Source organism: Mustela nivalis (assembly GCF_964662115.1).
Source record: "Mustela nivalis genome assembly, chromosome: 17".
Taxonomy (NCBI): domain Eukaryota; kingdom Metazoa; phylum Chordata; class Mammalia; order Carnivora; family Mustelidae; genus Mustela; species Mustela nivalis.
Window position 1 is genome coordinate 43,978,105 of NC_139036.1, and position 11,080 is coordinate 43,989,184.

The following is an 11,080-nucleotide window of genomic DNA, read 5'->3' on the forward strand; positions in this document are numbered from 1 at the left end:
GCTGCTTTTTCCTGAGGGTGAATGGATTTGTGGCTTGAAGGTTTCTTTGGTCAGAGTCCCCAGAGTTGCCTGGGTCAACCCCTTGGCCTTCCTCAGGCAGGCAGGTGAGCCGTTTTAGGAGCTGGGGGCTGGAGGGACACAAGATTTGCGGCGGGTGGTTTCTAGAGATCGTGCTGTCGTGCTAGGAGGGTGGGAGAGAGGCTCCCATCAATGTCCATCCTCAGGTGGCCACAGCAGCAGGAGCCGAAGTGCTCCATCTACGCCATCTGGCCAGCTGGGTCCTAGTCCTCCACCGCTCACCAACTGTGACCCTGAGCGAGAAATTTTACCTTGTTAAGCCTTCAGTTCCTCATGGTTTAAATTGACATAAAAGCACCCATTTCAGAGGTGATCCACTGTGGTCCTTAGCCGGATTGTATAACTCATTGTCAAAACCAAGCTTTTTACCTCCATGAGCCAGGAAGTATGGCCCCTGGAGTAAAGATGGATGTGAAAGTGATGTCATTACCGTAAACCCCGTGCGCAAGCGCGCAGTTACCGGGACCACTGCAGGCCCTGGAAGGCTGTTTGGACTCCTCTCCACCGCCCTTACTTCCCGGGCTGGGGTCTGCCCTCCAGCCAACATCTGAGAAGCTAGGGGCTCGGGCTCCCCCTCCCTGTCCTGACCATCTCCCAGAGAGACTGTTTCACTCCCCTGGGACCTTGCCAACCCAAGACCTCCTCACTCCAGAGGATTGGGATGATGCTGACCCTGGGGCTCCCGCTGCCCCCTCCAGAGGGTATCAACAGGGGCAGGGTTTGGCCCTGCCCCTGGGCTGGGGGTTGGCCCTGTACCTTCTCTGCATTAGGATCATGACGCCCGGCAAGCAGTGTTTACCAGCCCGGGAAAGGACCTATTTATAGCCTCAGCTGCTCCTCTGGCCGCGTCACGAGTGAGGGGCAGGGTGGCTCCTCTGAACGAGGGTGGTAGTCGGGCTGAGGGGAACACGGCTGTGCCCAGCTGCCGCCGCCCAGACCCCCGGGGCCCCTCCCCAATGGCCGAGGAGACCTTCCCCTTCACCTCGTCCACGCTGCGGGCTCTCCGCCTGCAGCGGGAGTGGCTAGAGTGGGAGGACCGGCGGCGGGCTGCCGCCCAGCAGTGCCGGAGCCAAAGGTGCCCCCCCAGTGCCCGGGCCCGACTCACCAGGCCGCGCCGCTGCTGCCGAGACCCAGCCGTGCACAACGCTCTGTTCTCCGGTGACCTGCAACAGGTCCAAGCCCTGTTCCAAGAGGAAGATGCTGCCAACATGATTGTGGAGACTGTGAGCAACCAGCTGGCCTGGTCAGCTGAACAGGGTAGGGAGCACCCAGCGGGGCCGAAGAGGACGGAGGGAGAAGAGGGAGGGGACGGGGAAAGGCTTGGCCCCATCCTCCTTCCGGAACACAGACTAGAACTTGCTTTTCACTTAGCAGAGATGAGGCATCGTTAGTGGTTTGTATGTCTTTTCAGGATTAAAATTACATTACCATGTGAATTACATAGGAACACAGTTATATTCTAATGCAATCTTTTCTCTGAATATGTGTGTATGTATATATATGTATATTATAATTTGTATATATATAAAACATATATAATTACATATATATATAATTTAAATATTTTATTTTTAAGGGGCACCTGGCTGGCTCATTTGGGAGAGCAGGAGACTCTTAATCTCAGGGTCGAGAGTTCAAGCCCCGCAGTGGGTGTGGAGCCAACTTAAAGAAAATTTTTAAAAAAGATTTTATTTATTTGACAAAGATCACAAGCAGGCAGAGAGGCAGACACAGAGAGAGGGGGAAGCAGGCTCCCCACTGAGCAGAGAGCCTGATGCGGGACTTGATCCCAGCACCCCAAGATAATGACTCGAGCTGAAGGCAGAGGTCCAACCCACTGAGCCACCCAGGCGGCGCTCCTACTTAAAATTTTCAAAAATTTTTTTAAAAATTTTAAAAATAAGTAAGATTTTATTTTATTTTTTATTTTTAAAAGATTTTATTTATTTATTTGACAGAGAGAGATCACAAGTAGGCAGAGAGAGAGAAGCAGGCTCCCTGCCGAGCAGAGAGCCCGCTGCCCTGATCCCAGGACTCTGGAATCATGACCTGAGCTGAAGGCAGAGGCTTTAACCCACTAAGCCACCCAGGCGCCTCTGTAAGATTTTATCTTTAAGTAATCTCTGCACCCACCGTGGGACTTGAACTCACAAACCTGAGATCAAGGGGCACATGCTCCACCAACAGAGCCAGCCAGGCCTCCCCACATAATATATAGTTGTTTTTTTTTTAAATTTGAAAGAGAGAGATTGCACATGTGGTGGAGAGGGGGAGAGCGGGGAGGAGAGAGAAAATCTTCAGAAGACTCCACACTGAGTGTGGAGCCCACTGTGGGACTCATCTCAGGACCCCAAGATCATGACCTGAGCCAAAATCCAGAGTAGGATACCTAACCGACCGAGCCACCCAGGCTCCCTGTCCCCACATAATATTTTAAATAGTCGCATAATTCATATTGTATGAGGGTCCCATGATTTATATAACTAGCGCCCAAATAGACTGGCTAGATTTGGGGTCCCAAGATGAGCCTCTCCGCCCCCTCTTCTTTCCCCGCCCCCATCTCTTATTCCCCCCTCTACTCTTCCCCCACTTCCACCCTTTTCTTCCCCATCTGCCCCAGGAATATCCTAGAACTCCAAACTAGGCTCCTTGGTCACTCCCGAGCTCAGCTCCAGGCCCTTCTATGTATAGCTCAGACCCACCCCCAACCCCACAGCCGGAACACCCTAGTGAACAACCAGGAACCAAGGAATCCATCAGGAGCTCAAAGATCCACAAGGTTTCCTTAACAGGATTAACTCTCCTTCCGTCACCCTTGTGATTTTAAAGAGCAATTGCCTTTTTTTTTTTTCTATGACACACATACTATACAGATTGACAAACCGTTCTGAAAGGCAGTTCCAATACATACTCCCAGTTGAGGGTTTGAATGAGCCCCTCTCCATAGCTACAGCCTGGGGCATGATACATGCTGGGCCAAGGGTACAAAGGAACAGCCATGGTCAGGACCTGCCCTGTGAGTCTCATGCACCTCTCCCCAACACTGCCTGCTCTTCCCAGGGTTCTGGGTGCTGACCCCCAAGACAAAGCAGACAGCGCCCCTCACCATCGCTGCCAGCCAAGGCTACACTGACTGTGCCCGCCACCTGATCCGGCAGGGAGCCGAGCTGGATGCCCGGGTTGGGGGGCGGGCAGCCTTGCATGAGGCCTGCGCCCGGGCCCAGTCTGACTGTGTGCAGCTGCTGCTGACCTTCGGTGCCAAGGCCAACGTGTTGTCCGAGGAGGGCACGACCCCCTTGCACCTCTGTACAGCGCCTGAGTCCTTGAAGTAGGTACCTGGGGGAGGTGTGTGTGTGTGTGTGTGCGCGCACGCGCGTGTGCGTGCACCTCTCATACCCACATCCTCACAACAGTCTGGGAGACAGATCTCATTCCACTAGTGAGAAAACTGAGGCTCAGAAAGGTTTAGGGACTTGTTCAAGGTCACATATGCTAAGCCCAGGAGGCAAAAGCCTTGTTGCCTTTTTGGAAAACCCTGTTCCAACTATAGTCCTCTATCCCCTTTGAGTCCTCTGTAGCCGAATTCCTACCTGTTTTAAGGTGAGCATCAGGAAAGATGTTTCCCAACCTTAGTGCGAGGTCTCCCCCAAATTCCCTCCTCCCACATTTTTAAGATCAACAGGTTTTTTGGAGAGGAGGCATGGAAGGTTGGGCAAAATGGGTGAAGGGGAGTGGGAGATCAGGTTTCCGATTATGGAATGAGTAAGGCTTGGGAATTAAAAGGCTCAGTGTAAGTCAGTGATATTGTAATAGCGCTCTTACAGGACAGATGGTAGTTACACTTGCGAACAGAGCATAATGCATAAACTTGTCAAGTCACTAAGTTATACACTTGAAACTAATGTAACATCGAGTGTCAACTATACTTTAAAAAACAAAAACAAACAAACAAAAGAAAACGGGCTTTTTGACCTCCTGCGTGATGGTATTTGTACTTTCAAAAATCAGGTCCATAGCCAGGGCTGGACAACCGTGGTGGACAACCCCACAGCCCACATGCTCCGGACTTCTCCCTAGCCAGATCCAAATCAATGGTGGACCCAGAAGTGATTTCAATTTTCCAGCCCTTTCTTGAAAAGCTTTTTTTTTTTTTTTTAAATGAAAATGCTTTTAAAAAAAAAAAGATTTTATTTATTTATTTGACAGAGAAATTACAAATAGGCAGAGAGAGAGGAGGAAGCAGGCTCCCACTGAGAAGAGAGCCCAATGCGGGGCTCCATCCCAGGGTCCTGGGATCAAGACCCAAGCTGAAGGCAGAGGCTTTAACCCACTGCACCACCCAGGTGCCCCTTGAAAAACTTTTTAAAAAGATTTATTTATTTGAAATTTTAAAAAATAAATAAATAAAAAGATTTATTTATTTGAGAGAGAGAGAGCATGAGAGGGGGGAGGGTCAAAGGGGGAAGCAGACTCCCTGCTGAGCAAGGAGCCTGATGCAATGCAAGACTGAGCCCCGGGCTCCAGGATCATGACCTGAGCCAAAGGCAGTCCCTCAACCAACTGAGCCACCCAGGTGCCCCCTTTCTTAAATTCTTATGAGTGCACAGTGTGCTTTCCAACAGACTTTATCCCTTTAAGTGAAACTTACTGAAACCCTACTGAATGAGCTTGTCAGTGTTATTTACATGTAGTATTTAGAAACAAAACCTAGCCCATGACTAGAATTGACAGAGGAAATAAGTTCAGCAGTTTCATAGATGGCTGGCGGCTACTGCGTTTTTGCCCCCTAAGCCAAGCTCCTACTGGACCTGTGCACTGATGGAAGCAGGAATTCTGGCCATTTGAGGGGGAGGGACCCTGCCTCATCAGGGTTTCTTTGGGGTTGCTGTGTCTGCTCCTGGGTTTCCAGTGGCTGCCATTCTGGCTTTCTAATTATAAATTACTGTTAGTTTAATGGCATCATTTTTTTTTAAAAGATTTTATTTATTTATTTATTTGACAGAGATCACAAGTAGGCAGAGAGACAGGCAGAGAGAGAGAGAGAGAGAGAGAGAGAGAGAAGCAGGCTCCCTGTGGAGCAGAGAGCCCGATGTGGGGCTCGACCCCAGGACCCTAAGATCATGACCTGAGCCGAAGGCAGCAGCCCAACCCACTGAGCCACCCAGGTGCCCCAGCATCATTTTTTTTAAAGATTTTATTTATTATTTGACAGAGAGAGAGACACACACACAGCGAGATAGGGAACATAAGCAGGGGGAGTGGGAGAGGGAGAAGCCGGCTTCCTAATGAAAAGAGAGCCTGATGTGGGGCTTGACCCTAGGACCCTGGGATCATGACCTGAGCCAAAGGCAGACACTCAACTGACTGAGCCACTCACATGCCCAGTTTAATGGCATCATTGAGTTTGTTTCATGTTTGGTTTACCCCCTGGTGATTAATGATGCGTATTTGCCTCAACAGTGTTCTGGCCTTTTCTAGAGACAGAGCATGCGCTCCTGTGAGATGAAGGAAGGATGGGGTGGGGAAGAAGGTGAGAGGAAGAGAGAGAATCTTTTTTTTTTTTTTTTTAATTTATTTATTTGACAGAGAGAGAGATCACAAGTAGGCAGAGAGGCAGGCAGAGAGAGGTGGGGAAACAGGCTCCCTGCTGAGCAGAGAGCCGGATGCGGGGCTAGATCCCAAGAACCTGAGATCATGACCTGAGCAGAAATCAAGGGTCAGACACTTAGCCCACTGAGCCACCCAGGTGCCCCATGCTCCGGCCTATAGTTTTTCCAGGAACTGGGAGACCGTGAAACATGTGCTCCCTAAAACCTGATTGTTGTTGTTTGGTTCCGTTTGTTTTCTCTAAGGGAAAGTGGAGCAGGTCGATCCCCAAATGCCTTCCTTTGCTTGAGCGGGTGTCACTGGTCTGGAAGGGTACTCTTCAAGTTTGGCGGCAGAAGAAAATATTAGGACTTCTATTCCTTTTTCTTTCCAGCCCATACACTTTAATTTAATTTAATTTTTAAAGATTATTTATTTATTTGACAGACAGAGAGAGAAAGATCACAAGAAAGCAGAGAGGCAGGCGGTGGGGGCCGGGGGGGAAGCAGGCTCCCCGCTGAGCACAGAGCCTGATGTGGGGCTCGATCCCAGAACCCCGGGATGAAGACCTGAGCTGAAGGCTCAGGCTTAACCCACTGAGCCACCCAGGCTCCCCATCCCTTTAATTTTCTATATGTAACATTCATAGTGGACATGGTCATGGGTTTTCAAAACTTTTTGTGCTATCAAAATGTTAGGAGACCACTGGCATGTGATTCAGAACCAGGTCTTGGGGTCCCAATCTACTCAAGGAGTCAGGTTTTGGAACTAAAGATTAGCCCATGATTGGAATTTACGGAGGAAATAAACAGATTCGGGAAGGGACCATCTGAGGCAGAGAGTAGCATTCTGGCACAGCCTCTACCCTGCTGTGTGTCCTTGGCTGTACCACTGTCTTTCTCGGCTGAGTTTTCCATCAGAAGACTGAAGATGCTCCTGGTGACATCGTGGACCTCGCAGCTCTGCTGTAGGTCATGGGGCTTCCGTGAGTCTGATGGTGGACACCAAGGCTCGCCTTGCCGGCATGCAGGGTGGGAAGGAAGGGGGGAAAGGGATGACAGCAGACCAGGTCTTGGTCCCTCAGGATTTGTCTCTGGGTCTTGTGCCTTGTCCCCAGGTGTGCCAAGCTGCTGCTGGAGGCGGGAGCGACTGTGAACGTGGCGGCACAGGACAGCGAGGTGACCCCCCTGCACGTGGCAGCGGCTCGCGGCCTGGAGGAGCACGTGGCTCTCTACCTGGAGCACGGAGCCAACGTGCACCTGCGCACCAACCAGGGCGAGACCGCCCTGAACGCCGCGTGCGCGGGGGCCGAGGGCCCGGGCAGCGGCCGACAGCACCATGCGGCCGCGCGCCGACTCCTAGCGGCCGGGGCTGATCCCCGCGCTGCCGGCCGCAAGCGCCACACGCCGCTGCACAACGCCTGTGCCAATGGTTGCGGGGCCCTGGCCGAGCTGCTGCTGCGCCACGGCGCCTGCGCTGGAATGCCCAATGCAGCGGGCCACACGCCCATGGACTGTGCCCTGCAGGCCGTGCAGGACGCCTCCAACTGGGAGCCCGAGGTCCTCTTCGCTGCGCTGTTGGACTACGGGGCCCAGCCTGTGCGCCCAGAGGTGCGCGGGGAGAACCTGTGAAAGGAGGCCCCAGTTGGGCGGGATGCCTGTGACTGCAATTCCCCCGGGGGGGGGGGGGTGACAAGAGGCTGAGAGCCAGGTCCTGTAGGCAAAGGTCTGTCCTCACCTTGAGAAGGACCACTGAGAACTATAGGGGTGCGTGTGGAAGGAGAACAGCTCCCCAGGAAACTGGTGGGGGCCAAGAGGTTGCAGCCCCCAGAAGGTGGGGTAAACTGGGGCAGAGGAAAGCCTGAGGAGAGACTCAGACCTTAGCCTCCCAAATTTGCACGTGAGGGAGGCTTCTGTTTAGGCTGACCTTGGTTCTGCCCTAGGCTGGGAGAGCCATGGTGATCCTAAGACCCTCTTTTGATTTCTAGATGCTGAAACACTGTGCTAACTTCCCTCGGGCCCTGGAAGTCCTGCTCAATGCCTACCCTTGTGTCCCCTCCTGTGATACCTGGATGGACACAGTCCTCCCAGAGCTGTGGCAGGTATGTCCACCCCAGGGGCACAGCTCCTTCCTGAGTACTGGGGAGATGGAGAGGAAGGACGAGCCCTAGGCCTCATCCCTCCAGGATGGGCTTCCCAGGGTCTCCTGTGTCCCCCCACCCCCCGCCAAGCAGCTCAGAACAAGCTCTAATCCCACACATCTCCCCAGCCTCTCTCCCTGTACCATCGTGGGCATTAATCAGGTAGCTCTGACTCAGAGGGCACTGTGCCAGCATCTGTGGAGTGGTGAGTGCAGACATGGCCGAGCCTCCACCCTACAGAGTGGTCCCGTCTTCCATGACCCCTGCAGGGCTTCTGGGTTCTGAACCCAAGTCTTTCAAGATGCACCAAACCCCAGGGTGGGTATTGCAAATTCCCCGGGGCCCCTGGTGCTAGGTCATCCCCAGATGGAAGGGCAGGGTCAAGGGTGCTGGGCCATCTAATCTTGTTCCACTCCTGGCTTAGGAGCACGAAGCCTTCTACATCTCAGCCCTGAGCATGGCGAACCAGCCGAGGCGGCTGCAGCACCTGGCCCGGCTGGCTGTGCGTGCTCAGCTGGGCAGCCGCTGCCGACAGGCCGCCGCCCACCTCCCCCTGCCCCCTGTCCTCAGGGACTATCTGCTGCTGCGTATTGAGGGGCGTATCCAGTGAGCCCTAGGTGAGGGTGCTCCCAGAGCTCATACTGCCCCCTCCATCCGTCATCTCCCTACAACCCCGGAGGACCAACCCCTGGCTCCCTTGTCTACACGCCCCGTGCTCTCCCCGGCCAGCTCCCCATTCACTGGCTTCTAGAGCTACTTGCTGACCTCCCTCTTGACCTGAGCTTCAGCTTCCAACGGGATGATCTGCATACTCAGCCTTCGTCCGCCTCCATCTCTTTTGCTTAAGCGGATGGCCCTTCCAGCCCAAGCCAGTTGGGGGTGATCCTTATCACCCCCTGACCCGTTTACCTGTTTGGCCTCCTAAAGTGTGCGCTACTCTGCTTGTGCCCAAACTGCCTTTGTTGCTTGAAGGGAGGCCCTCCCTGCTTGGTCTTGAAATCCACGCCACGCAAGGATGCCGGAGTTTCTTTTGGGAATCACAACTCTGATTCCTGGTGGCTCCTTGCCACGGTCAGGCTAAAATCTAAATTCAGTAAGGGAGACCCATCTTCCTCCCCTGCCTCCGCCAAGCTTTCTGGCCTTCTGATCGCCCTTCTGCCTCTGAGGTTCCTGTAATCTAGCCTCACCAAACCAGGCAGACTTACGGGTTCCTGGATATGACCTGCTCTGATTGGCCTCTGGGCATTCTGCATGTGCTGTTCCCTCTGCCTGGTACACACCCTTCCTACATTTTTTGACTGGGCCAAAGCTAATTTGACTTAACCCACTAGCACGGTCTCCTCAGAGCCTTCCTTGGACTGCACTTACTTAATTAAGGGCCTGTGCCTGCCTCAGCTTGACTGGGACTGGGACTGTATTCCTTGAAAAGGCATGTGAGCAAATGGTTGTTGAGGAAGGAAGAAATGCATGATCCCTGGGACCCTTTTATGGTCGAGTCTCCCGCCCCACCCTGCCCAACCAGGGATGCATGATGTCTTAAACAATGTTCCCTACACGTGTGGTCTCGAAGGGCCTGTGACAGACAAGCCACTAGCTGTCCCTTCACTCTCTCATACCCTCCTCTGGTCCCAGAGTCAAAAGTACCATCCTTCATCTTTAAGAGGAATCTTTTAAGCCAAGCCAGTGTTTGTGAATGCAAATAAACAATGTGTGCCCAGAACCCAAGCGTGGATGTGTTAGGTCACATGTGCCTGAGCTGCCCCTCACTCCACGTTTATCGCCTCACCACGGAGCAACTGTTGCTCTTGTGATAGGATAAAGGGTATAGGAACAACAGAAGGCCCTTGCCAGACCCCAAGCCTGTAGTACCCACCACAGGAGGGTCCTTTGGCTGAGGGACCTTGGGCTGTCCACTCCATTACCATTTGGAGTCCCACAGTAGAGATGGGACAGGAGTCCCAGGGTCGGCCTCCTTCAGCTGTCGCCAGCCTCCTCGCCTCTGTGGAGAGTTGTATCTGCGGAGATTCCTTCCCTTTCTCCAACGCAAAGGCAATTTTGTACCGTCTTATGTAGAGCCACAAACTCTCCTTTCTAGAAGAAATGTTGGCTTTCATTTCGCAGAGCCAAAAGGCCGGACGGAAGAGAAAGAAATGCTTTGTGGTCCTGGGCCTAAGCTGGCAGCCTGGCTCTCAGGTTGTGGGGACGGTGGGGGGAGGAAGACGCTGAGCTGTCTGCCCTCTTCCAGGAGGTAGACCCCAGCGAGCTCAGCCTTTTCTGTTGTATTTACAACTATGACAAAAGACCCACTTAAAAAAACAACTGAGAGGGGCGCCTGGGTGGCTCAGTGGGTTAAAGCCGCTGCCTTCAGTTCGGCTCAGGTCATGATCTCAGGGTCCTGGGATCAAGCCCTGCATCAGGCTCTCTGCCTGCTTCCTCCTCTCTCTCTCTCTGCCTGCCTCTCTGCCTACTTGTGATCTCTGTCAAGTAAATAAATAAAAATCTTAAAAAAAAAAACAAAAACCTGAGAGATACATGAGATTATGAGTATTATTTGGGGTAGGAGATTTTCCTGGGTGAAAGCATAAAAGAAAGGATTAAAGGATCTGGATGCAGACACAATTTAAATTTGATTATAAAAGCACCGAATCGTAAACATAAGTGAAAGACAAAATATTGGGGGAAGAAATCCGCAACTAAAAGATTTCATTTCCTGGGGCGCCTGGGTGGCTCTGCCTTCGGCTCAGGTCGTGCCCTGGAATCGAGCCCCTCATCGGGCTCTCTGCTCAGCAGGGAGCCTGCTTCCCTTCCTCTCTCTCTCTGCCTGACTCTCTGCCTACTTGTGATCTCTCTTTCTCTGTGTCAAATAAATAAGTAAAATCTTCAAAAAAAAAAAAAAAAAAGATTTCATTTCCTTCACCTGGGAGGATGGGAACAGCATCTGTTTTATTCGCCTCTGGTGACTTGGTGGCTGTGCAGGGCTTTGCAGAGACTGGACACTCCACTCTTTGCCCAATCAACGAGTCGACCTTACCAGCCATGAGGGAAATGCAAATTAAAGCAATCAGAAGATACTGCTACCCCACTAGATGGAGGGAAATGGTGAAGGTCAATAACAGGGAGAGCGCATGAAGATCTAAAGATGGAAATTCTTGCTCATCCTGTTGGTGGGAAAGGAAATTGCTTTCTTTGGTGGGCAATCTAGCAGCACCCTTACCCTTAAACACCGCTCCCCATTACTCAGAAGGCTGGTACGCACGGAACATTCACCCCAGCACT

The 11,080-nt window shown here is 52.4% G+C and overlaps 1 protein-coding gene across 1 annotated transcript; it reads left to right on the top strand.

Moving 5' to 3' along the window:
• The first annotated feature begins 931 nt into the window (after positions 1-931).
• ASB16 (ankyrin repeat and SOCS box containing 16) lies at positions 932-10,366 on the top strand. The gene is made up of 5 exons (XM_082706379.1): positions 932-1,335; positions 3,139-3,406; positions 6,782-7,274; positions 7,652-7,765; positions 8,229-10,366. Exons 1-5 carry the CDS (start codon positions 1,035-1,037, stop codon positions 8,412-8,414), a joined length of 1,362 nt encoding a protein of 453 aa, XP_082562505.1. The 5' UTR covers positions 932-1,034; the 3' UTR covers positions 8,415-10,366.
• Positions 10,367-11,080: the final 714 nt, after the last annotated feature.

Bases quoted from the DNA above. Each gene is read 5' to 3' on its own strand.
- ASB16 (XM_082706379.1), top strand. From the start codon at position 1,035: ATGGCCGAGGAGACCTTCCCCTTCACCTCGTCCACGCTGCGGGCTCTC. The intron at 3,407-6,781 runs GTAGGTACCTGG...CCTTGTCCCCAG, and splicing joins ACAGCGCCTGAGTCCTTGAA to GTGTGCCAAGCTGCTGCTGG. The intron at 7,766-8,228 runs GTATGTCCACCC...CTCCTGGCTTAG, and splicing joins TCCTCCCAGAGCTGTGGCAG to GAGCACGAAGCCTTCTACAT.